This window comes from Hyla sarda, chromosome 4 (genome assembly GCF_029499605.1).
Source record: "Hyla sarda isolate aHylSar1 chromosome 4, aHylSar1.hap1, whole genome shotgun sequence".
In the NCBI taxonomy this organism is placed as follows: Eukaryota; Metazoa; Chordata; class Amphibia; order Anura; family Hylidae; genus Hyla; species Hyla sarda.
The window spans coordinates 224,132,793-224,160,442 of record NC_079192.1 but is presented as its reverse complement, the minus strand read 5'-3'; the positions used below and the strand labels follow the sequence as shown (position 1 = coordinate 224,160,442).

General features: G+C 42.2%; 1 protein-coding gene across 3 annotated transcripts in view; it reads right to left on the bottom strand.

Annotated features, from left to right (window-relative positions):
* The window catches only part of CPNE8 (copine 8), a 517,377-nt gene that overhangs the window by 298,006 nt on the left and 191,721 nt on the right, over positions 1–27,650 (bottom strand). For all 3 annotated transcript variants that reach the window (XM_056573670.1, XM_056573669.1, XM_056573671.1), the window contains exon 5: positions 14,474–14,513. In XM_056573670.1, the coding sequence (XP_056429645.1) occupies positions 14,474–14,513 (40 nt within the window). The remainder of the gene's footprint in view (positions 1–14,473; positions 14,514–27,650) is intronic.

Below are 27,650 nucleotides of genomic sequence, written 5' to 3'. Positions count from 1 at the left end.
AAGTGTAAAAAAAAATATTTTATATACATATTTGGTATCACCGCATGCGTAAATATCCCAACTATTAAAATAAAATGTTAATGATACCGTACGGCGAACGGCGTCAATGTAAAAAGAAAAAACAGCTTTTTTATAACATTTTATTCCCCAAAAAATTTATAAAAAAAAGTATTAAAAGTTTTATATAAGCAAATATGGTATCAATAAAAAGTACAGACCACGACGCAAAAAATTAGCCCTCATACCAACACTTATACGGTTGCGCCATACATTTTATGGTAAAATGAGTGATGGCACTACAACAGACACCTGGTCGCGCAACAAACAAGCCCTCAAAAATTGTCTGAGTCTTTAAGGCCCAAATGAGCTGAGTTCTTAAGGAATTAAGCATCTGAAAGTAGTCTTTCAGTGACTAGCACTGTGTAGCAGCTGCTGTTAGCAACAGACTGCACACGATTGTCAAAGAGGGAACTGCACTAAGTATAGGATCAGAGCATTGTATAATGCAAATAATAACAGTCTTTAGAGTCTCTTTAAAAAGGTTAATCAACATTTTAGCAGTCTGTTAGCATGTTAATATAAGTCTACTTTATAAAGCAACATAGACATAAATAATAGCACATTCTGTCAACTAAACATATTATTTCAAAGGCATCCAAGCAAAGTGAATTTCATGACAAGGTGTAAAACTCAAATAAGTGGTGATAGAAAGAATTTCACTAGATAAAACTAGGCATGATAAGGTAATGTGCGTTAAAGGGGTCTTCTGATGGAATTTTTTTTTAATCAAATGGTGTCAGAAAGTTAAACAGATTTGTAAATTACTTATATTTAAAAATGTAAATCCTTCCATTACTTATCAGCTACTATATACTACAGAGGAAGTTATTTTTTCTTTGAACTTCTTATCTGTCTGACCACAGTGCTCTCTGTTGACACCTCTGTCCATGTCAGGAACTAGGGATCGACCGTTTATCGGTATGGCCGATATTATCGGCCGTTAATCACGATTTTGGGCATTATCGGTATCGGCAATTACCTTGCCGATAAGCCGATAATGCCCCGCCCCCCGCACCGTGAAAGCCCCCCCCCCCCCCGCCGCTCCGCGACCGCCCCCCCTGACGCACCGCATCGCACCCCCAACCAGAGTGCTGGGCGGTATACCGTATGGATTTTTGCCCATACCGCTATACCAGTCGGGCCCCCCCCACCACTCTCCGAGTCAATAAAAAAAATTAAACTTACCCGTAATGGGGGTGGTCCGGGCCATCCATCCTTCCTGTAGTGTCCGGGGGCGTTCCGGGTGAAGGGTGAACCGGTCTGGGCTGTCCTTCTTCTCCGGCGGTCATCTTCTCCACTCCGGGCAGGCTCCGGCCTAGTAGCTGCATAGACGCCGCTACGCCGTGACGTCAGGTGCATCGCTGCGCATGGGCGTCACTGCACAGCGACGTCCATGCAGCGTACTAGGCCAGAGCCTGCCCGGAGTGGAGAAGATGACCGCCGGAGAAGAAGGACAGCCCGGACCGATTCACCCTTCACCCGGAACGCCCCCGGACACTACAGGAAGGATGGATGGCCCGGACCACCCTGACAGGTAGGGGGAGAGAAGCGTGTGGTGGCAGCGGCGGCCTATGGCACCACAAAAGCCACTGCAGTGCATTGATTTAAAGCGCCCGCTTTAAATCAATGATCTGCAGCGGTGTCGCGGGGGGATAAATAGCCGATAACTTATACCGGAATATCGGTATAAGTTATCGGCTATCGGCCCTAACATCCACCAATTATCGGTATCGGCCCTTAAAAAACGATATCGGTCGATCCCTATCAGGAACTGTCCAGAGCAGGAGCAAATCCCCATAGCAAATCTCTCCCACTCTGGACAGTTCCTGACATGGACAGATGTGTCAGCAGAGAGCACTGTGGTCAAACTGGAAAGAAATTCAAAAAAGAAAAGAACTTCCACTGTAGCACACAGAAGCTGATAAATACTGGAGGGATTAAGATTTTTATATTTACAATTTACAAATCTGTTTAACTTTCTGACACCAGTTTTTGCCATTGGAAAGAGATACCTGCTGACACAATTATATACTAAATCTCAACCCCCTTCCTGTATGAACAGGAATTTTGCATGTTTTTATCCATGCAAGTCCAGTTCAGAATGTTTTAATCTAGAACCAGCTACTTTGCTCTGTGTAGGTATTGGATATTCTATATCCAGTGTAATCTAACAGTTCAAATTCACTGCAGAGACAATCTTATAGCAATATTCAAAAGTTGAAGAAATCAGAGGAGACAACGCCAAAATTGGGCTTCTATGGTGACACAAGATGAAGAAAGGTTAACTCTACATAACCAAAGGGGTTTTCTACAGAATTGTTTGCTGTAATTCAATGTAACAACTAGCTATTTCTGGCTGGCCAGGAAACAGATATATCTAATGACAGCGGGGCCAGCATTGCAGATGATCTCTGTAAATTGACATTTGGGGAGGGAATGGGAGTAATGATTAAATGTCAGTTAAAATGGAAAACAAACTATATACTAAATTAATTTGTACTATGTAAATTAATTTGCAGATTTCCATGTACAAATCTAAAGGTCATAAACATACAAACGCAAAACAACTTACTGCACTTATTTAGCTAGACAGATTATGTTGCCAGATAATTACAGAAAAGATGTAGAATAAAGTGAGGAGTTCCAATCAGATCCTAAGGTGTGCTTACCTACTATCTACAGTATAAACCCTTATATGTCCACCTAATTAAATGACTGTCAAGTACAGGAAAGGCTAGACAACATAAATAGGATAGCATTGTCAGTATATTTTAACCTTGTACTGGGTTAATCACAACAGATTTGAGTCACCACAAAACATGGTGAAACATTTTAGAATATATATAGATAGAACCTTTAAAATACAGTACACTTTTACTTTTGCCTACTGAGCACTCACGTGACCAGCGTCTGTGAATTTTCAAATCCAGCCAGCGAGCCCGCTTCCAGCGCGCAATGCAGCGCTGGAAGAAGCCAAAACTCAGAGGGACCGGGTGCTGCCGTGGAGGTACGTATATCGGTCAGAAACCCCGCATCGGTCTCATGTTCATCCACACTACAACCCAGTGTATTGGTTTAGTGTGGGTGAATGGGTGACTGTTTTTCTTTAATTCAATGCTAAAATCCTTTTTTTTTTTTTTTTACAGGGGCAGAGTTGAAAACGGATTGCAAGCTTTAGGCCAGTTACATATAATTGTAATAGATGCTGATATATAATTGTTATAAAAAATATTTGCATGGTCAAGATTTACTCTAGTCAAATCTACAGCAGATCTTGAAAAGTTTTTGAGATCCGTGGTCTGTGTACTATTTGACACACTTTTTCTCGATCATGGTATTATACTTTTTTTTTGCATCCACCCAAAATCAGTATATGACGGAGTGATTCTGGAAAACAAACTGTTGCTCTTCTGCAGCAAAGACGTAGTTATGATCTATCTTGGCCAGTGATTGGCTGAATAGTGGTTCCTGCATGTTGACAGAAGCTGAATCCCATGTTACTACATGTAGATGCTTTATAATAATGATAACGCTATGCTCAGTGTTCTTACAGTACTACACTATGCAGCAAAACCTTAACCCCTTAAGGACGCAGGACGTAAATGTATGTCCTGGTGAGGTGGTACTTAACGCACCAGGACGTACATTTACGTCCTAAGCATAACCGCGGACATCGGAGCGATGCCTGTGTCATGCGCGGCTGATCCCGGCTGCTGATCGCAGCCAGGGACCCGCCGGCAATGGCCGACGCCCGCGATCTCGCGGGCGTCCGCCATTAACCCCTCAGGTGCCGGGATCAATACAGATCCCAGCATCTGCGGCAGTGCGCAATTTAAATGAATGATCGGATCGCCCGCAGCGGCTCCCAGCGGCTCCGTGCGGCTCCCAGCGTCTCCTGCTCTGGTCTGTGATCGAGCAGACCAGAGCAGGAGATGACCGATAATACTGATCTGTTCTATGTCCTATACATAGAACAGATCAGTATTAGCAATCATGGTATTGCTATGAATAGTCCCCTATGGGGACTATTCAAGTGTAAAAAAAAAATGTAAAAAAATGTAAAAGTAAAAAAAAAGTGAAAAATCCCCTCCCCCAATAAAAAAGTAAAACGTCCGTTTTTTCCTATTTTACCCCCAAAAAGCGTAAAAAACATTTTTTATAGACATATTTGGTATCGCCCCGTGCGTAAATGTCCGAACTATTAAAATAAAATGTTAATGATCCGGTATGGTGAACGGCGTGAACGAAAAAAAATAAAAAAAAGTCCAAAATTCCTACTTTTTTAATACATTTTATTAAAAAAAAAATTATAAAAAGTGTATTAAAAGTTTTTTATATGCAAATGTGGTATAAAAAAAAAGTACAGATCATGGCGCAAAAAATGAGCCCCCATACCGCCACTTATACGGAAAAATAAAAAAGTTAGAGGTCATCAAACAAAGGGATTATAAACATACTAATTTGGTTAAAAAGTTTGTGATTTTTTTTAAGCACAACAATAATAGAAAAGTATATAATAATGGGTATCATTTTAATCGTATTGACCCTCAGAATAAAGAACACATGTCATTTTTACCATAAATTGTACGGCGTGAAAACAAAACCTTCCAAAATTAGCAAAATTGCGTTTTTCGTTTTAATTTCCCCACAAAAAATAGTGTTTTTTGGTTGCGCCATACATTTTATGATATAATGAGTGATGTCATTACAAAGGACAACTGGTCACGCAAAAAACAAGCCCTCATACTAGTCTGTGGATGAAAATATAAAAAAGTTATGATTTTTAGAAGGCGAGGAGGAAAAAATGAAAACGTAAAAATTAAATTGTCTGAGTCCTTAAGGCCAAAATGGGCTGAGTCCTTAAGGGGTTAAAGGGGTATTCCAGGGAAAAACTGTTTTTTAAATATATCAACTGCTTCCAGAAAGTTAAACAGATTTGTAAATTACTTCTATTAAAAAATCTTAATCCTTTCAGTACTTATGAGCTTCTGAAGTTAAGGTTGTTCTTTTCTGCCTAAATAATCTCTGATGACACGTGTCTCGGGGAACGCCCAGTTTAGAAGCAAATTCCCATAGCAAACCTCTTCTAAACTGGGCGGTTCCTGAGACACGTGTCATCAGAGATTACTTAGACAGAAAAGAACAACCTAAACTTCAGAAGCTCATAAGTACTGAAAAGATTAAGATTTTTTAATAGAAGTAATTTACAAATCTGTTTAACTTTCTGGAGCCAGTTGATATATATAAAAAAAACGTTTTTTCCTGGATAACCCCTTTAAACTAGAGCTGTCAATGATCCTCTAGCTATCCAATCTGAGGTGACATTCACACATACGCAATCTGCTGCGAGTTTTCCCTATGTGCATATTCCTCTTGCAAATATTTAGCATTCCACATGTTTAACCCTTTAACGACCACAACAGACGCAAATGTACGTCCTTGTGTGGCAGTACTTAGAGCCCCAGGATGTACATTTACGTCCTGTGTATGACCGCGAGCATCAGAGCGGTGCTCGCATCATACACGGCAGGTTCCGGCTGCTAGCAGGATGTCCGCCATTAACCCCTCAGATGCCGTGATCAGTACAGATCATGGCATCTGCGGCAATGAGCATGTTAAAATAGATGATCAGATCGCTCGCAGCGCTGCCGCAGGGATCAGATCATCTGTAATGGCGGACCGATGTCCCCTTTCCTGCCTCCGTCCATCTCCTGCTCTGGTCTGAGATCAAGCAGACCAGAGCAGAAGATCACCGATAATACTGATTAGCGCTATGCCCTATGCATAGCACTGAACAGTATTAGCAATCAAATAATTGCTATAGATAGTCCTCTTTGGGGACATAAAAAGTGTTAAAAAAAAAAGTTGAAAAATGTAAAAAAAAAAAAAAACGTAAAAAAAAAACGTAAAAAAAAAGTAAAAAATCCCCACCCCGAGTAAAAATAAAAATTGTCAGTTTTTCCCTTTTTACCCCCAAAAAGTGTAATTTTTTAAATAAACTTATTTGGTATCTCCACGTGCGTAAATGTCCAAACTATTAAACTATAATATTAATGATCCCATACGGTGAACGGCGTAAACGTAAAAAATTTAAAAAGGCCAAAAATGCTGCTTTTTTGTCACAATTTATTCCCCAAAAAATTTATAAAAAATTATCTAAAAGTTTTCTATATGCAAATGTAGTATCGATAAAAAGTACATATGACGGCGCAAAAAACATGAGCCCTCATACCGCTCTATATACAGAAAAATGAAAAAGTTATAGGTGGCTAAAAGAGGCCAATTTTAGATGACTGATTTTGTACACAAAGTTTTAGATTTTACTTGGTACAAAAATATAAAAGTACTTAGACAGAAAAGAACAACTCAACTTCAGCAGCTCATAAGTACTGAAAGGATTAAGATCGTTTAATAGAAGTAATTTACAAATCTGTTTAACTTTCTGGAGCCAGTTGATTATATATATATAAACGAAAGTTATTTCCGGGATAACTCTTTTAACCCCTTAACGACGGCGAACGTAAGTGTATTTCCTCGTTTGGCGGCACTTTGCGCACCAGGACGTACATTTACATCCAGTGTATGACCGCGAGCATCGGAACGGTGCTCGCGTCACACACGGCAGGTTCCGACTGCTAGCAGCATCCGGGGACCCGCCGGTAATGGCCGACATCCGCGATCGCGCGGATGTCCGCCATTAACCCCTCAGATGCCGTGATCAATACAGATCACGGCATCTGCGGCAGTGCGGTACTTTGAATGGATGCTCGGATCGCCCGCAGCGCTGCCGCGGCGATCCAATCTTCCAACATGGCTGTCTCCCGGGGTCTTCTGCTCTGGTCTGAGATCGAGCAGACCAGAGCAGAAGATCACCGATAATACTGATCAGTGCTATGTCCTATGCATAGCACTGAACAGTATTAGCAATCAAATGATTGCTATAGATAGTCCTCTATGGGTACATAAAAAGTGTAAAAAAAAAGTTGAAAAATGTAAAAGTAAAAAGTAAAAAAAATAATAAAAAATGAAAAATCCCCTCCCCCAATAAAAATAAAAATTTTCAGTTTTTCCCATTTCACCTCCAAAAAGCGTAATTTTTTTAATAAACATTTTTGGTATCGCCACGTGCGCAAATGTCCGAAATATCAAAATATAATGTTAATGATCCCGTACGGTAGATGGCGTAAACTTAAAAAAAACAAAAAGTAAAAAAATGCAGCTTTGGCACATTTTATTTAAAAAAATTAATAAAAAATTATCTAAAAGTTTTATATATGCAAATGTGGTATTGATAAAAGCTATAGATGATGGCGCAAAAAAAATTAGCACTCATACCGCCCTATATACGAAAAATGAAAAAGTTATAGGTGGTCAAAATAGGGCGATTTTAGATTACTGATTTTGTACAAAATGTTTTAGATTTTTTTTAAGCGGTACAAAAATATAAAAGTATCTAGCCATGGGTATCATTTTAATCGTATTGACCACAGAATAAAGAACTCATGTCATTTTTACCGTAAAGTATACAGTGTGAAAACAAAACCCTCCAAAATGTGCTAAATTGTGGTTTTCATTAAAATTTCCTCCCTAAAAATTTAAATTTTTGTGTTTGCCATACATTTTATGGAAGAATGAGAGGTTTCATTACAAAGTACAATTGGTCACGCAAAAAACAAGCCCTTATATGGGTCTGTAGATGGAAATATAAAAGAGTTATAGATTTCAGAAGGCGAGGAGGAAAAAAGAAAACGTAAAAATAAAATTGGCCTGGTCCTTAACCCCTTAAGGACTGAGGGTTTTTCGTTTTTTGCACTTTCATTTTTTCATCCTCACCTTTTTAAAAGTCATAACCCTTTCAATTTTGCATCTAAAAATCCATAAGATGGCTTATTTTTTGCACCACCAATTCTACTGTGCAGTGACATCAGTCATTTTACCCAAAAATCCACAGCGAAACAGAAAAAAAAAAACATTGTGTGACGAAATTCAAGAAAAAATGCCATTTTGTAAATTTTGGGGGCTTCCGTTTCTATGCAGTACATTTTTCAGTAAAAATGACATCTGATCTTTATTCTGTAGGTCAATATGATTAAAATGATATCCTACTTATATCGGTTTGATTTTGTCGTACTTGCACGGAACTACATGCACAGAAAGTTATACGTTTAAAATTGTCATCTTCTGACCCCTATAACTTTTTTATTTTTCTGTGTATGGGGCTGTGTGAGGGCTCAATTATTTGCGCCGTGATCTGAAGTTTTTAGTGGTACCATTTTTGTGTTGATCGGACTTTTTTTTATCACTTTTCATTAATTTTTTCATGATATAAAAAGCGACCAAAAATAAGATATTTTTGACTTTGGAATTTTTTTGCGCGTACGCCATTGACCGTCCGGTTTAATTAATTATATATTTTTCTAGTTCGGACATTTACGCACGCGGCGATACCACGTTTATATTTATTTTTATTTACATGTTTTTTTTTATGGGAAAAGTTTGATTTGAACTTTTATTAAGGAAAGGGTTAAATCACATTTATTAACTTTTTTTTACTCTTTTTTTTGCAATGTTATAGCTTCCATAGGGACCTATAGCACTGCACACACTGATTGCCAGCATTGTTCACTGCAAAGCCATAGCTTTGCAGTGATCAGTGCTATCGGCGGTCGATTGCTCAAGCCTGCGTCTCAGGCTTGGAGCAATCAATCGCCTAAGGGACACGCTGGAGGCAGGTAAGAGGACCTCCGCTCGTGTCCCAGCTGATCGGGATACCACATTTTCACTGCGGTGGTCCCGATCAGCCCCACTGAGCAGCCGGGCAGCGCTATTAGCCCTGGGTCCCGGCTTCATATACATGTCGGGACCGACCCGATATGACGCGGGGTCACCGCGTGACCCCGCGTTATATCGCAGGAGCCGGTCAAGGAAGTAAATATATGTCCTTGGTCGTTAAGGCGTTAAGGTTAAAATGGGCTTGGTCCTTAAAGGGTTAAATCCTGCAGGGGAAAATCCACAAGCGGATTATGTTGCTATCCATTGACTTCAATGGTTCTGAAGTTAATCTGTTTACGGAATTTTAGCAGCAGAAAACCATGTGAACATACCCTAAATCCATATTCACAGCCTTAGAATGTAAACAGACTATATAGAATAAGTATTTAGATACGCAAATGCGCTTTTATTATACTTTCCTACATTTCTTTTTGTATGTTATACTTCTGGATAATCTCTTTAACCCGTACAGGACCTAGGGCGTATGGATACGCCTTCTGTACCTGGGTCTTAAGGACCCAGTTCGTACCTGTACGCCCGTGGGAATTTCGGTCCCCGCTGTGCGCCGGGCATGGACCGGACTGGGGTGACTGCTGATATTGATCAGCAGGCACCCCGTGCAAATGCCCAGGAAGGTCATCAGACCCCCCCCCCCCCCCCCATGTCGGCGATCGGCGCAAATCGCAAGTGAATTCACACTTGCGATTTGCACCGATTCCGGATCATACGGGTCTATGGTGACCCGGAATATAAATGGGATTGCGGTTGTCTAAGACACCCACTATCCCCCTATAGCGATAGGAGGTGGCAGAGGTGCCACCCCTCCTATATATGCTATTGGTCTAGACGCGACCACCAATAGCAGATCAGGGGCGGGGGGGGGGGTTTACTTTCATTTTCCCCGTTCTGCCCACCCACAATAGGCGGGGCAGAACGGGGAAACGACGGGGACCGAAGATCCACTTGCCCGGCGGTGGAAGCTGTAGGACGGGATCGGCGGTGGTGATCGGCGCGGGCGGCGATGTCGTGCGGCAGAAGAGGACGGCTCCCTGGATCCGACGGAAGCCGGTAAGTTGCCTAGAAACATCTAGAGGGCTACAGTCTGAGACTGTAGCACTCCAGATGTTGCAAAACTACAACTCCCAGCATGCCCAGACAGCTGCTGGCATGCTGGGATTTGCAGTTTTGCAACAGCTGGAGGTCTACAGTTTAGAGACCACTGCACAGTGATCTCTATACTGTAGCACTCTAGATCTTGCAAAACTACAACTCCTAGCATGCCCACATAGCTGTTTGCTGTCTGTACATGCTGGGATTTGTAGTTTTGCAACATCTGGAGGTTCACAGTTTGGAGATCACAGTGCAGTAGTCTCTATCTGTAGCCCTCCAGATGTTGCAAAACTGCAAATCCCAGCATGCCAAAACAGCTGTCTCGGCATGCTGGGAAAAGTAGTTGCATACCTCTAGCTGTTGCATAACTAGATCTCCCAGCATGCCCTTCGGTGATCAGTACATGCTGGGAGTTGTAGTTTTGCAACAGCTATAGGCACACTGGTTGGAAAACACTGAGTTAGGTAACAGAACCTAACTGAAGGTTTTCCAACCAGTGTGCCTCCAGCTGTTGCAAAACTACAAATCCCAGCATGCAGTCTGTCAGTACATGCTGGGAGTTGTAGTTTTGAAACAGCTGGAGGTTTGTCCCCCCATGTGAACGCACAGGGTACATTCACAAGGACAGGTTTACAGTAAGTTTCCTGCTTCAAGTATAAGCTGCGGCAAATTTTTCGCCGCAGCGCAAATTTCTAGCGGGAAGCTCACTGTAAACCTGCGCCCGTGTGAATGTACCCTAAAAACACTACACTAACACAAAATAAAGGGTAAAACACTACATAAACACCCCCTTACACTGTCCCCCACAATAAAAATGAAAAACGAATTGTACAGCAGTGTTTCCAAAACGGAGCCTCCAGCTGTTGCAAAACAACAACTCCCAGCATTTACGGACAGCCACTGACTGTCCAGGCATGCTGGGAGTTTAGCAAAAGCTGGAGACACCCTGTTTGGGAATCACTGGCGTAGAATACCCCTATATCAACCCTTATGCAATCCCTAATTTAGTCCTAAAATGCGTATGGCGCTCTCTCACTTCAGAGCCCTGTCGTATTTCAAGGAAACAGTTTAGGGCCACATATGGGGTATCTCTGTACTCGGAAGAAATTGAGTTATAAATTTTGGGGGGCTTTTTTTCCTTTTACCACTTATGAAAAGGAAAAGTTGGGGGCTACACCAGCCTGTCAGTGTAAAAAAAAAAAAAATGTTACACTAACATGCTGGTGTTGTCCTTTACTTTTTATTTTCACAAGTGTTAAAAGGAAAAAAAGACCCCCAAAATTTGTAACGCAATTTCTCCAATGTCTCCTGAGTACGGAAATAGCCCATATGTAAGCGTAAAATGCTCTGGAGGCGCATAACAAGGCTCAAGAGTGAGAGCGCACTATGTACATTTGAGGCCTAAATTGGTGATTTGCACAGGGGTGGCTGATTTTACAGCGGTTCTGACATAAACGCAAAAAAATAAATACCCACATGTGACCCCATTTTGGAAACTACACCCCTCATGGAAAGTAACAAGGAGTATAGTGAGCCTTAACACCCCACAGGTTTTTGACGAATTTTCATTAAAGTTGGATGGAAAAATTAAAAAAATAAAAATAAAATTCACAAAAATGCTGGTGTTACCCAAAATTTTTCATTTTCACAAGGAAAAATAGGAAAAAGGCCCCCCAAAATTTGTAACCCCATTTTTTCTGAGTAAGAATATACCCCATATGTGGATTTAAAGTGCTCTGCTTGCGCACTTTAATGCTCAGAAGAGAAGGAGCACCATTGGAATTTTGAAGATAAAATTTGTCCGGAATTGAAGACTACGTGTGTTTACAAAGCCCCCATAGAGCCAGAACAATGGACCCCCCCCCCCACATATGACCCAATTTTGGAAACTACACCCCTCACGTAATGTAATAAGGGGTACAGTGACCATTTACGCCCCACAGGTGTCTGACAGATTTTTGGAACAGTGGTCCGTGAAAATGAAAAATGTAATTTTTCATTTGAACAGCCCACTGTTCCAAAGATCTGTCAAACACCAGTGGGGTATAAATACTCACTGCACCCCTTATAAAATTCTGTGAGGGCTGTAGTTTCCAAAATGGGGTCACGTGGGGGGTCCACTGTTCTGGCACCACGGGTGGCTTTGTAAATGCCCGAATTCTATTCCAACCAAATACTGTCTTCAAAAGCTCTATGGTTTTCCTTCTCTTCTGAGCATTGTAGTGCGCCAGCAGAGCACTTGACATCCACACATTGGGTATATCCATACTCAGAAGAAATGGGGTTACAAATTTTGGGGGTCATTTTCTCCTATTACCCCTTGTAAAAATATAAAATGTGGGGGAAACCAGCATTTTAGAGAAAACATTTTTTTTTCATTTACACATCAGACTTTAGCAAAAAGTCGTCAAACACCTGTGAGGTTTTAAGGCTCACTGTACACCTTGTTGTGTTCCTTGAGGGGTGTAGTTTCTAAAATAGTATGCCATGTGGCTTTTTTTTTGCTGTTCTGGCACCATAGGGGCTTCCTAAATGCGACATGCCCTCCAAAAACCATTTCAGCAAAATTTGCTTTTCAAAAGCCAAATGTGACTCCTTCACTTCTGAACATTGTAGAGCGCCAGCAGAGCACTTGATGTCCACACTTGGGGTATTTCCATACTCAGAAGAGATGGGGTTACAAATTTTGGGGGCATTTTGTCCTATTATCCCTTGTAAAAATTTAACATTTTTGGGAAAACTAGCATTTTAGTGGAAAAAAATAAATAAATCATTTACACATCCAACTTTAACAAAAAGTCGTGAAGCACCTGTGGGGTGTTAAGGCTCACTGGACCCCTTGTTACGTGCCTTGAGGGGTGTGGTTTCCAAAATAGTATGCCATGTGGTTTTTATTTTTGCTGTTCTGGCACCATAGGGGCTTCCTAAATGCGACATGCCCCACAAAAACCATTTCAGAAAAACTCACTCTCCAAAATCCCATTGTTGCTCCTTCCCTTCTGAGCCCTCTACTGCACCCGCTGTACACTTGACATACACGTGCAGTTTTTATATTTGGATCATTTGTGGGGCATTTCTAATATGAAAGCCCTTCAAATCCACTTCAAAACAGAACTGGTCCCTGAAAAATGTAGATTTTGAAAATTTTGTGAAAAATTGCTGCTGAACTTTGAAGCCATCTGATCTCTTCCAAAAGTAAAAACATGTCAACGTTATGATGCAATCATAAAGTAGACATGTTGTATATGTGAATCAATATATAATTTATTTGGAATATTCATTTTTCTTATAAGCAGAGAGCTTAAAAGTAAAAAAACAATGCAAATGCAAAATTTTAAATTTTTTCATAAAATTTTTGAATTTTTCACCAAGAAACGATACAAGAATCGACAAAATTTTACCACTAACATAAAGTAGAATATGTCACGAAAAAACATTCTCGGAATCAGAATGAAAGGTAAAAGCATTCCAGAGTTATTAATGCTTAAAGTGACAGTGGTCAGATGTGCAAAAAATGGCCGGGTCCTACAGTGAAAATTGGCTGGGTCCTTAAGGGGTTAATGTTTACATATAAATTGTGATTTAAACAAACTTTGCATAGATCAATAGTACAAGCCAATGTAAGAAACTCTGTAATATATTTTATCAGACAAAAAGCTCCCTAATCTGGTAAAAATTTCATATCCAAGTTAAATAATGGCAAAAATGTGTGTATATATATATATAATATTATAAAATACCCACCTCAGTTGCCCACAACTTTTGTTCTGGCGACCTCTGGCCCCCTGCTGTTTACTGCTCCTCACTGCTTCCCAGAAGGGATGTATCAGCTTGAAGTGCCTGCCCAGCTAATCACAGGCCGCAGGGGCAGTGTCCCAGCTTATTCAGTAATTATGGACAGGTTCTGCTGAAGCATCTTGTCTTGGAAAAAAAGAGAACAGCGGGGCCCAGAAGTCGCCAGCACAGGAGCTGCATAGGACTGAGGTAGGAAAGTATCATTTATTTTTTATTTTTACATCAACACAAATTTTGTAATGCCAGAATACTGCTTAAAGCAAATAACAATGCTCTTTAGACATTCCCTTTCCAGACACCCTATTAAGGCATATAAAATTAAAAAGAGGTGTCTCCTACTCAGGACCCACCTCTGCTAACTAGAAAACACAACCACTACCAAAGGCAACACCAGCTTTAAAGAACCTAACTTGTAAGTATATAAATGGAAACATTTTTTAATCTGTTCTGTGTGATACTTATACGAAGTGAGCATTTGCCACGCTCTCTTTTAAATGATAAAAGCTGTTCCCATTTCACAATTGGCTAAACTTGTAGGGAGATATTATTTAAGGAATGGGTGGAGGAGTTCTCAAAACTAGGCAACTTTTTTTTTGTTTGTTTCTACAGTAATTGACTTTTATATATTTTTACACAACAGAAAGTCATTCACATTACATGATAAGGAGGGAGCTAGAACTGTTTTATAAAATTTCAAGGACATAGTATGAAGAATGATAAAGGAGTTTTAACTTACATGCTTTGCTAAATTGGGACTCTTTGAGTCAACATCATACCTAAAAATAAAGCAAAGACATTTTAAAAAAAAGGTAAATTATCACATTATTTTCAGTTAGCATCCACATTGACTAATAAGTACAGTAAAATTATTGCTGTCATTCTGTCCCATAGTAATAATTCAAGAAATTTACAAAATATATTTCCTTTGAAGTAAAATGTCAGTACTTGTACAACATTGCTAGAACATGTAGAACATGTAAAAAAAAGGTCACAGCATTTTGTAAAATAACAACTTAAAATTTCTTTGCTTTACAGTGTAATGTTTGAGTATAACAAGATTATGCGCCCCTGGGAGACAGCCCAAAGTGAACACACTTTCACATTTGAAGTCTCCATTACTACTAGTGTCTTACACATTAATGAAAAATGAAAGTGGAGAGTGGAGAGAAAACACTGTTGCTCCTGCCACTTATCCCATTACCCCAATCTTACTGCACTATGACACCAACCTCATTTCAGAACTTTTACTTAGCTTAACCCCTTAAGCACCCATGACGTATGCATACGCCTCCGCACCCTGGGCTTTAAGGACCCATGACGTATATGTACGTCATGGCGTTTTCCGGTCCCTGCCGCGTGCCGGGCAGAGATCGGAAGCGGATGCCTGCTGAAATGCTTCAGCAGGCATCCAGGGCAAACGCCGAGGGGGGCCATGTAGGCCCCCCATGTCGGCGATCTTCGCAAATAGCGAGGGAAATCGCCCCTGCGCTCTGCGGCAATACCGGGCTGATCGGGTCTCTGGGACCCGACCGCCCGGTAATTTTGCATGATCCTGGTTGTCACAGACAGCCAAGACCATGCTGAAGTATAGGAGCGAGGTGGCAAGCCTGCCACCTCCTCCTATCCCCTGTGATTCCTCGGTTAGCTAACCGACCAACCGCAGGGGGGGGTTACTTCCTACCGCCCTTCCCGACCCCTGGAAGTCCGGAGAGAACGGGAGGAAGACCGGAGGACGTGGCGGGGGACGGGGGAGTGCTGGGGCACGGCCCCGGTACTTACCTCGTCCCTGAAGATCCGGATCCCGGTGGCGGAAACGGCGGCAGTAGCGACAGGTGAGTGGATCTTCGGCGGCGTTGCGGGACCTTTGCAGCAGTCCAGATCGCCGTAAAGCGATCTGGACTGCTCCATCTGGTCCCCTTACACTACAACTCCCAGCATGTCCAGACAGCCCTTGGCGTCTGGGCATGCTGGGAGTTGCAGTTTTGCAACATCTGGAGGTCCGCAGTTTTGGGACCACTGTGCCCTTCCAGATGTTGCAAAACTACACATCTTCAGCATGCCCTTACTGTACAGGCATGCTGGGAGTTGTAGTTTGGCAACATCTGGCTCTAAAGATGTTGTCGAACTACTACTTCCAGCATGCCTGAGAATGTTTGGGAGTAGTGGTTTTGCAACAACTGGAGGCACACTTGTTGGGAAAAATTGTCTGTTTCCCAACCCGTGTGCCTCCAGCTGTTGCAAAACTATAACTACCAGCATGCACTGATAGACTGTGCATGCTGGGAGTTGTGGTTTTGCAACAGCTGGAGGTTCCCCCACCCCCTGTGAATGTACAGGTTACATTCACATGGGCAGGGGGCTTACAGTGAGTATCAGGCTTCAAGCTTGCGATGCAGCAAATTTTGCACGGCAGCTCAAACTCGCAGCGGGAAACTCTCTGTAATCCCCCGCCCGTGTGACTGTACCTTTAAAACACTACACTAACACAAAATAAAATAAAAAGTAAAAAACACTACATATACACATACCCCTACACAGCCCCCCTCCCCTCCCCAATAAAAATGAAAAACGTCTGGTACGCCACTGTTTCCAAAATGGAGCCTCCAGCTGTTGCAAAACAACAACTCCCAGTATTGCCAGACAGCCTTTGACTGTCCAAGCATGCTGGGAGTTTTGCAACAGCTGGAGGCACCCTGTTTGGGAATCACTAGCGTAGAATACCCCTATGTCCACCCCTATGCAAATCCCTACTTCAGGCCTCAAATGTGCATGGCGCTTTCTCACTTAGTTTAGGGCCACATATGGGGTACTCGGGAGAAATTGCCTAAAAAATTTTGGCTGGCTTTTTCTCCTTTCACCCCTTATGAAAAGGTGAAGTTGGGATCTACATCAGCATGTTAGTGTAAAAAAAAATTAATTTTTTATACTAACATGCTGGCGTTGCCCTATACTTTTCATTTTGACAAGAGGTAAAAGGGAAAAAAGCCCCCCAAAATTTGTAATGCAATTTCTCCCGACTACGGAGATACCCCATATGTGGGCGCAAAGTGCTCTGGAGGCGTACAACAAGGCCCAGAAGGGAGAGTGCACCATGTACATTTGAGGTGATTTGCACAGGGGTGGCTGATTGTTACAGCGGTTTTGACAAACGCAAAAAAAACAAAACCCCACGTGACCCCATTTCGAAACTACACCCGTCACGGAATGTAATGAGGGTGCAGTGAGAATTTACACCCCACTGGTGTCTGACAGATCTTTGGAACAGTGGGCTGTGCAAATTAAAAATTTCGTACAGCCCACTGTTCCAAAGATTTGACAGACACCAGTGGGGGTAAATGCTCACTGTACCCCTTGTTATGTTCCTCAAGGGGTCTAGTTTCCAAAATGGTATGCCATGTGGGGGTTATTTTGCTGTCCTGGCACCATAGGGGCTTCCTAAATGCGACATGCCCCCCGAGCAAAATTTGCTCTCAAAAAGCCAAATATGACTCCTTCTCTTCTGAGCATTGTAGTTCGCCAGTAGTGCACTTCAGGTCAACTTCTGGGGTACCTCCATACACAGAAGAGATGGGGTTACAAATTTTGGGGGTATTTTCTGCTATTAACCCTTGCAAAAATGTGAAATTTGGGGGGTTAACACACATTTTAGTGATTTAAAAAAAAAAAGAATTTTACATATGCAAAAGTCGTGAAACACCTGTGGGGTATTAAGGCTCACTTTATTCCTTGTTACGTTCCCCAAGGGGTCTAGTTTCCAAAATGGTATGCCACGTGTTTTGTTTTTTGTTTTTTGCTGTTCTGGCCCCATAGGGGCTTCCTAAATGCAACATGCCCCCCAAAAACCATTTCAGAAAAACATACTCTCCAAAATCCCCTTGTCACTCCTTCGCTTCTGAGCCCTCTACTGCGCCCGCCGAAAACTTTACATAAACATATGAGGTATGTGCTTACTCGAAAGAAATTGGGCTGCAAATATAAGTATACATTTTCTCCTTTTACCCCTTGTAAAAATTCAAAAATTGGGTCTACAAGAACATGAGAGTGTAAAAAATGAAGATTGTGAATTTTCTCCTTCACTTTGCTGCTATTCCTGTGAAACACCTAAAGGGTTAAAACGCTGACTGAATGTCATTTTGAATACTTTAGGGGGTGCAGTTTTTTATAATGTGGTAATTTTTGGGGTATTTCTAAGATGAAGACCCTTCAAATCCACTTCAAACCTGAACTGGTCCCTGAAAAATAGTGAGTTTGGAAATTTTGTGAAAAATTGGAAAATTGCTGCTGAACTTTGAAGCCCTCTGATGTCTTCCCAAAGTAAAAACACGTCAATTTTATGATGCAAACATAAAGTGGACATATTGTATATGTGAATTAAAAAACAAATATTTGGAATATCCATTTCCCTTACAAGCAGAGAGCTTCAAAGTTAGAAAAACAAAATAATTTCAAATTTTTCATCAAATTTTGGGATTTTTCACCAAGAAAGGATGCAAGTTACCGTATATACTCGAGTATAAGCCGACCCAAATATATGCCGAGGCCCCTAATTTCACCCCAAAAATCCAGGAAAAGTTATTGACTCGACTATAAGCCTAGGGTGGGAAAAACATCATCCCCCCTGTCATCATCCAGACCCCCATCATTAACACATTCATCATCATCACCTGTCATCATCCCCCCTTCATCATCATCACCTGTCATTATCCCCCTTCATCATCATCACCTGTCATCATCCCCCCTTCATCATTACCCTGTCATCATCCCCCCTTCATCATTACCCTGTCATCATCCCCCCCTTCATCACCCCCCCCCTTCATCATTACCCTGTCGTCATCCCCCCTTCATCATTACCCTGTCATCATCCCCCCTTCATCACCCCCCCTTCATCATTACCCTGTCATCATCCCCCCCTTCATCATTACCCTGTCATCATCCCACACCACCCCCTTCATCATCACCGCTTTTCAATGTCTGATTTAACAGTGCCTTGACGATGTTGCGTCCCTGTGCGTCGTCGTCAAGGCAACATCATTATCCCGGGGCCGGGCGCGAAGCGCAGAGAAGAGTCCCACCCGGTGAAGATGGACAGCCCGGAACGACTATCCCTCCCCACTGGACGGTCCTGCAGCACAGATGGCCCGGACCAGCTCACCCAAACGTCCCGCCGAACGGAGGTGAGTACAAAACTAAAGGGGGAGGGGGGGCTGGATGATGACGAAGGCCCAGGCAGTGGTCTTCAACCTGCGGACCTTCAGATGTTTCAAAACTACAACTCCCAGCATGATGGCTGTCCGGGCATGCTGGAAGTTGTAGTTTTGAAACATCTGGAGGTCCGCAGATTGAAGACCACTGAGGGCGGAGAGTTCACTCGGGTATAAGCCGAGGGGGGTGTTTTCAGCACGAAAAATTGTGCTGACAAACTTGGCTTATACTCGATTATATACGGTACCACAAAATGTTACCACTATGTTAAAGTAGAATATGTCACGAAAAAACAATCTCGGAATCAGAATGATAACTAAAAGCATTCCAGAGTTATTAATGTTTAAAGTGACAGTGGTCAGATGTTCAAAAAATGGCCGGGTCCTAAGGTGTAAAATGGATGGGTCCTTAAGGGGTTAAAGAGGTACTCCGCCCATATACATCTTATCTTTTATCCAAAGGATAGGGTATAAGATGTCTGATCATGGGGGTCCTGCCGCTGGGGACCCCCATGACCTTGGCTGCGGTACCCCAGACATCGAATGTCGCTCCGTGCCGGATGACTGGCGATGCGGAGCAGAGGCTCGTGACATCATGGCCACGCCCCCTCAATGCAAGTCTATGGGAGGGGGCATGACGGACATCACGCCCCCTCCCATAGACTTGCATGGAGGGGGCGTGTTCATGACATCACGAGCGGGGCGTGGCACTGACATCACCAGCCTCCAGCGCTGCACCTGACGCTCTAAACACACGCCAGGTGCAGCAGGGAGATTGTGGAGGTCCCCAGCGGCAGGACCCCCATGATCAGACATCTTATACCATATCCTTTGGATAGGGGATAAGATGTCTAGAGGCGGAGTTCCCCACTTAAAGAGTTGTCTCACTTATTTTAAACATTTTCCTAACACTTGGGATTGTGAAAAATTAAAATCAACTATACCTGTTAGACCCTTGCTCCATTCCTCCCTGCTGGCCTTGTTAACATGGCTTTAGCAATGACATGTCCATATACCCATGTCACTGCTGCAGCCAATCACTGGCCTCAGTGGACACATGCCACAAACTACTACTTCCGATGGAAAACTTTTTTTTTTTAAATAAACTGGTGCCAGAAAGTTAAACAGATTTGTAAATTACTTCTATAAAAAAATCTTAATCCTTTTAGTACATTTTAGCAGCTGTATGCAACAGAGGAAATTCTTTACTTTTTGAATTTCTTTTTTGTGTTGTCCACAGTGCTCTCTGCTGACACCTCTGTCCATGTCAGGAACTGTCCAGAGTAGCATAGGTTTGCTATGGGGATTTTCTTCAATTTCATCGCACAATTATTTTTTTTTCCGTTTGGCCGTAGATTTTTGGGTAAAATGACTTATGTCAATGCAAAGTAGAATTGTTGGCGCAAAAAATAAACCATCATATGGATTGGAAAATTGGAAGGGTTATGATTCTTGAAAGGTGAGGAGAAAAAAAACGAAAGTGCAAAATCGGAAAAACATGTGGTCCTTAAGGGGTTAATAGTCTCTTATAGGACTTATAAAAAGTTTGGGGGGGGGGGGGGGCATTTTTAGTAATTGTTTCAGATCCCACATGGTAAACCGCATGAAAGTAAAAAATTAAATAATTGTTAGGTCCTTTTTTTAAATCCACCTCAACCTCCCCTTCTGAAAAAAAAAAAAAAAGCCCTGTAAACAATTAAATAAAAATATTATAGGGGTGTATATGCAATTTCATACATTTAGAATCTACCACTATCACCAGCGAATTTGTAAGATATTACTATGCTAATAAGCATATTATACACCATTACAAAGAGTGTATATAATTTACAATTAACCAGAGATCAGAAAAAGAACTTCAAAGACAAAGAGAGGACATAAAAGCATGAATCCCACACATTCATGTCAAAGCACGACATAATTCTTTTTAGATATGAAAGTAACAAAGTGTATAGTAAGCTGGAAGAAAATAGCAAAGAATGGCATATTATTCAGAAACAATGTTTCTTAAGTATTACTATTTAATAAGGAAGCTTATTTAATGAGACACTTTCATGTGAAAGCGACATTTTTGGATTTTTTTTCATGGATTTTTTTTTTTTACCAATTTCCAAATTTGGTAATATCTGTAAATAAATATTGCTTTGACATGTTTCTACAGTAAGACTGCTATATTCTCATTACAGAGAGAATGACAAATGACACATGATCGAATGACAGGCAAGGCATAGTGTACAACCTGGATCATATGTTGATAATGTAAACATTACAGTAGGGCTACCCTAAATAAACGTTCTGTAATGAAATCAGAAAAAATATTTACATTAGATTAAAAAAAGGTGGAAAATGCTCTAATAAATCATCTAATCATATCATAGTGTTTGTTTGGTGTTTTATTTAGCAAAATCTGCAACAATAACATTTTATTGCAGATTTTTATTGTGAAAATCAGCAACAACCTCCCTGCTTATTTGCAACATACATTGACAAGCTAAAACTTAAAATCTGCACTGTGGCCCAGATTTATCAAAGAATGTCTACAGTAGAGCCATTTTCCCATGTTTATTTGGGTGGTGGATTTGACTAGCGTGCATCTTATTTATCAAGAAGGTGCAGCAGATGCAGCAAATGATAAATACGTGACCACTGCATGGTCAAAAGTAAAAAGTTCTACTGGTAGGCAAAAAAAGTGAAACTGTCTATTTCAAAAGATGCATAAAAGTCGCTAAATATGCTGCTTGCGCCTGAATTGTGCCAAAACATAGACAAAAAAAAATGCTCTAAAAGCAATGATAATCTCCCCTATATACTTCTAATCTATTGCATATGCACCCCAAAAACTGACTTGGAGTTATCTGGGATTTTACGTGTACGCCATTGACCGTACGGTTTAATCTCTTGACCGTACGGTTTAACCTCGTATGGATCCGCCCTCACACCCTGGGCCTTAAGGACCCAGGGCATATCCATACGCCCTGGCGTTTTCCGGTCCCTGCCGCGTGCCGGGCAGAGATCGGAACCGGATGCCTGCTGAAATGCTTCAGCAGGCATCCTGGGCAAACGCCAAGTGGGGCCATGTAGGCCCCCCATGTCGGCGATCGCTGCAAATCACAAGGGAAATCGCCCTTGCGATCTGCGGCGATACCGGGCTGATCGGGTCTCTGGGACCCGAACGCCCGGTAATTTTGCATGATCCCGGCTGGACCATGCTGGAGGCTAGGAGCAAGGTGGCAAGCCTGCCACCTCCTCCTATTTCCTGTGATCCGTCGGTTAGTTAACCGACCAATCGCAGGGGGGGGGGGGGGGGGGGGGTGGTTACTTCCTCCCGCCCTGCCCGGCCCCTTGAAGTCCGGAGAGGACGGGAGGAAGACCGGAGGACGCGGCGGGGACGGTGGAGTGCTGGGCCCCGGCCCCGGTACTTACCTCGTCCCTGAAGACCCGTATCCCGGCGATGAAGACGGCGGCGGCGGCGACAGGTGAGTGGATCTTCAGCCGCGGTCGGGCCCTTTACAGCAATGCATGTCGCCGTAAAGCGACATGCATTGCTGTAATGGGACCATGTATACTACAACTCCCAGCATGCCCAGACAGCCCTTGGCATCTGGGCATGCTGGGAGTTGCAGTTTTGCAACATCTGGAGGTCCACAGTTTGGAGACCACTGTGCCCTTCCAGATGTTGCAAAACTACACATCCTCAGCATGCCCTTACTGTCCAGGCATGCTGGGAGTTGTAGTTCTGTAACATCTGGCCCTTCAGATGTTGCAGAACTACAACTCCCAGCATGCCTGGACAGTTTTGGCATACTGGGAGTTGTAGTTTTGCAACATCTGGAAGGGCACAGATTGGGAACCACTGTATTAGTGGTCTGCAAACTGTAGTCCTCCAGGTGTTGCAAAACTACAACTCCAAGCATGCTGGGAGTTGTAGTTCCGCAACATCTGGCTCTAAAGATGTTGCCGAACTACTACTTCCAGCATGCCTGAGAATGTTTGGGAGTAGTGGTTTTGCAACAACTGGAGGCACACTGGTTGGGAAACATTGTCTGTTTCCTAACTCAGTGTTTCCAAACCCGTGTGCCTCCAGCTGTTGCAAAACTATAACTACCAGCATGCACTGATACAGGGTACATTCACATGGGCAGGGGCTTACAGTGAGTATCAGGCTGCAAGTTTGCGATGCAGCAAATTTTGCGAGGCAGCTCAAACTCGCAGCGGCAAACTGCCCATGTGACTGTACCCTAAAAACACTACACTACCACAAAATAAAATACAAAGTAAAAAACACTACATATACACATACCCCTACACAGCCCCCCTCCCCTCCCCAATAAAAATGAAAAACGTCTGGTACGCCACTCTTTCCAAAATGGAGCCTCCAGCTATTGCAAAACAACAACTCCCAGTATTGCCGGACAGCCTTTGACTGTCCAAGCATGCTGGGAGTTTTGCAACAGCTGGAGGCACCCTGTTTGGGAATCACTGGCGTAGAATACTCCTATGTCCACCCCTATGCAAATCCCTAATTGAGGCCTCAAATGCGCATGGCGCTCTCACTTTGGAGCCCTGTTGTATTTCAAGGCAACAGTTTAGGGTCACATATGGGGTATCACCGTACTCGGGAGAAATTGACTAACAAATTTTGGGGGGCTTTATCTCCTTTCACCCCTTATGAAAATGTGAAGTTGGGGTCTACACCAGCATGTTAGTGTAAAAAAATTAATTTTTTACACTAACATGCTGGTGTTGCCCTATACTTTTCATTTTGACAAGAGGTAAAAGGAAAAAAAGCCCCCCAAAATTTGTAATGCAATTTCTCCCGACTACGGAGATACCCCATATGTGGGCGCAAAGTGCTCTGGGGGCGCACAACAAGGCCCAGAAGGGAGAGTGCGCCATGTACATTTGAGGTGATTTGCACAGGGGTGGCTGATTGTTACAGCGGTTTTGACAAACGCAAAAAAAACAAAACCCCACATGTGACCCCATTTCGGAAACTACATCCCTCACTGAATGTAATGAGGGGTGCAGTGAGCACTTACACCCCACTGGTGTCTGACAGATCTTTGGAACAGTGGGCTGTGCAAATTTAAAATTTTGTACAGCCCACTGTTCCAAAGATTTGACAGACACCAGTGGGGGTAAATGCTCACTGTACCCCTTGTTATGTTCCACAAGGGGTCTAGTTTCCAAAATGGTATGCCATGTGGGGGTTATTTTGCTGTCCTGGCACCATAGGGGCTTCCTAAATGCGACATGCCCCCCGAGCTAAATTTGCTCTCAAAAAGCCAAATATGACTCCTTCTCTTCTGAGCATTGTAGTCCGCCCGTAGTACACTTCAGGTGAACTTATGGGGTACCTCCATACTCAGAAGAGATGGGGTTACAAATTTTGGGGGGTATTTTTTTGCCATTAACCCTTGCAAAAATGTGAAATTTGGGGGGAAACACATTTTAGTGACATTTTTTTAATTTATTTTTTACGTATGCAAAAGTCGTGAAACCCCTGTGGGGTATTAAGGCTCACTTTATTCCTCGTTACATTCCTCAAGGGGTCTAGTTTCCAAAATGGTATGCCATGTGGTTTTTTTTTTTTGCTCTCCTGGCACCATAGGGGCTTCCTAAATGCGACACGCCCCCGAGAAAAATTTGCTCTCAAAAAGCCAAATATGACTCCTTCTCTTCTGAGCATTGTAGTTCGCCCGTAGTGCACTTCTGGTCAACTTATGGGGTACCTCCATACTCAGAAGTGATGGGGTTACAAATTTTGGGGGGTATTTTCTGCTATTAAGCCTTGCAAAAATGTGAAATTTGGGGGAAACACATTTTAGTGAATTTTTAAAAAAATTTTTTTACATATGCAAAAGTCGTGAAACGCATGTGGGGTATTAAGGCTCACTTAATTCCTTGTTACGTTCCTCAAGGGGTCTTGTTTCCAAAATGGTATGGCATGTGTTTTTTTTTTTTGCTGTTCTGGCACCATAGGGGCTTCCTAAATGCAACATGCCCCCCAAACACCATTTCAGAAAAACATACTCTTCAAAATCCCCTTGTCACTCCTTCGCTTCTGAGCCCTCTACTGCGCCCGTCGAAAACTTTACATAGACATATGAGGTATGTGCTTACTCGAGAGAAATTGGGCTACAAATATAAGTATACATTTTCTCCTTTTACCCCTTGTAAAAATTCAAAAATTGGGTCTACAAGAACATGCGAGTGTAAAAAATTAAGATTGTGAATTTTCTCCTTCACTTTCCTGCTATTCCTGTGAAACACCTAAAGGGTTAAAAGGCTGACCGAATATCATTTTGAATACTTTGTGGGGTGCAGTTTTTATAATGGGGTCATTTGTGGGCTATTTCTAAGATGAAGACCCTTCAAATCCACTTCAAACCTGAACTGGTCCCTGAAAAATAGTGAGTTTGGAAATTTTGTGAAAAATTGGAAAATTGCTGCTGAACTTTGAAGTAAAATCACGTCAATTTTATGATGCAAACATAAAGTAGACATATTGTATATGTGAATAAAAATATATATATATATTTTGAATATCCATTTTCCTTACAAGCAGAGAGCTTCAAAGTTAGAAAAATGCTAAATTTTCAAATTTTTCATAAAATTTGGGGATTTTTCACCAAGAAAGGAAGCAAGTTACCCCAAACTTTACCACTATGTTAAAGTAGAATATGTCAGGAGAAAACAATCTCGGAATCAGAATGATAACTAAAAGCATTCCAGAGTTATTAATGTTTAAAGTGACAGTGGTCAGATGTTCAAAAAATGGCCGGGTCCTAAGGTGTAAAATGGCTGGGTCCTTAAGAGGTTAATTAACTTTATATTTTTATAGTTCGGACATTTACGCACGCGGAGATACCATATGTGTTTATTTTTATTATATTTACATATTTATTATATGGAATTTGGGAAAAGGGGGGGTGGTTCAAACTTTTAATATGGAAGGGCTTTATGGGTGTTTTTTTAAACATTCTATTTAACTTTTTTTTACACTTTTAGTCTAACTTTTAGGAGGAATCAGTAGATTCCTCATACACATCCATGTAATTCCATAGAACCACATTGATCTGTGTCCTCTGCGCCTGATTGATAAAGCCTGGTTCAGCCAGGCTGTATCAATCACAGAGCCGGGACAGCCGCAGCAGAAGAGGTAAGCCCTCTGGCGGCTCCACAGTGGATCGACCGCCCCCCGAGATCGCGCTGCGGGGGCGATCCACCCCAATGGACCACCAGGGATGGTTTAAATGTCCCTTTAGACGCAGCTGTCAACTAAAGGGCTAATGGCCGCCTGCGGCGATCGCCACATGTCGGCTATTAAAGCAGGTCCCCTGCTACAGGAATCAGCTGGGGGCGGGCTCGAGTCAGGAGCCCACGCCATACACCGCTTGCCGTGTCAGGATGAGCCAGCTCGTTCTTAAACAGAAACCAGTTAAACTTTTTTTTTAAACCTCGCCCAGAAATCCCTCCCGTATATTGCCTGGGTGCTCCAGAACCTTTTCTTGTCAAGGCATCAGGCTGCAGCTCAGCTGACTCATCAACCACAAGAACCAGGGAGAAGACCGCACCGGAGGAAGGAAGTATGATAATAGTGGCATTGGGGGAGTCCAGTTTTTTAAAATGTGTTTTTTTATACCAGAATTCTGATTTTCCCCTACAATATCTTGACCACTTCACTGTTGGTTCTATTCGGACACTAATGCAAATGTTTTCCTGTTCTCTAAAAAAATTTCAAACATATGTGTTTTGTTGTCAATCCTGTGCTTTTGCCCTCTCCCCCAAACCTTCAACTTCCCAGAATTTCACCTCTGAGTGGCAATGCTATTTTAGCCATCAGGCTATGTCTGCATGTAATATTTTAGTCAGTATGTTTAGCCATAGCCAGGAGTGGAAGTGGCACAGAGAAAAATTACAACTGAAAGATTTGAACCTTTTTTGTTTTTTGACCTATTATTGTTTTTTTGCTAAAATACTGACCAAAATACTGCATATAAACTATAGCTTTAGATCTCATGTTTGCTAAGGGCAATTCACAAACTACTATAGTTCTCTAGATATGTTTACTATAGAGTTATTTTTTACTATGTCCATTCTTAGTTATGATAACTACAATTATCAGGGTATGTTTACACTGAAGAACTTACTTGAGTAATTCCGCTCACTTATCCCGCTCAAATTCTGCCTTGAATGAAAGCTCCATTGACTTAAAAGGGGTAGTCCAGCTTAAAAAAATTATTCTCTATCAAAAGGATAGGGGATAAGTGTCAAATCGTGGGGCGTTCGACCGCTGGAACTCCCACGCATTCCGTTGCCCTGTGTCCCGGTTCTTCTCCTGCATAGAGTGATGTCAACCTCTGCATGAAACAATGGTCAAGACACCCTCTCCATGCTTCTCGATGGGATGGCCAGAGATACACGAGTACAGCAATTCGGTTATCCCATATCTAACTTCTCAGTGTGAACATACCTTCAGATGTAGAAACAAATGTGCAGCTCACAAAAGAGACTAGTTGTCAAAATGGACAAGGTTAACTGATGGGCACTGAATACCTAAAGTGCCTAATATGGGAAAGAAATGCAAAGAGGGTTCTCAAGTCCTATCTGTTTGGGATATCTTCATGGAAGGGGGAGGAGAGGTAAAGGGGGTGAGTTATGAAGTTAGGATTAAATGAAGAGAAAAATGTGGTAGACAAATGAAAAGCA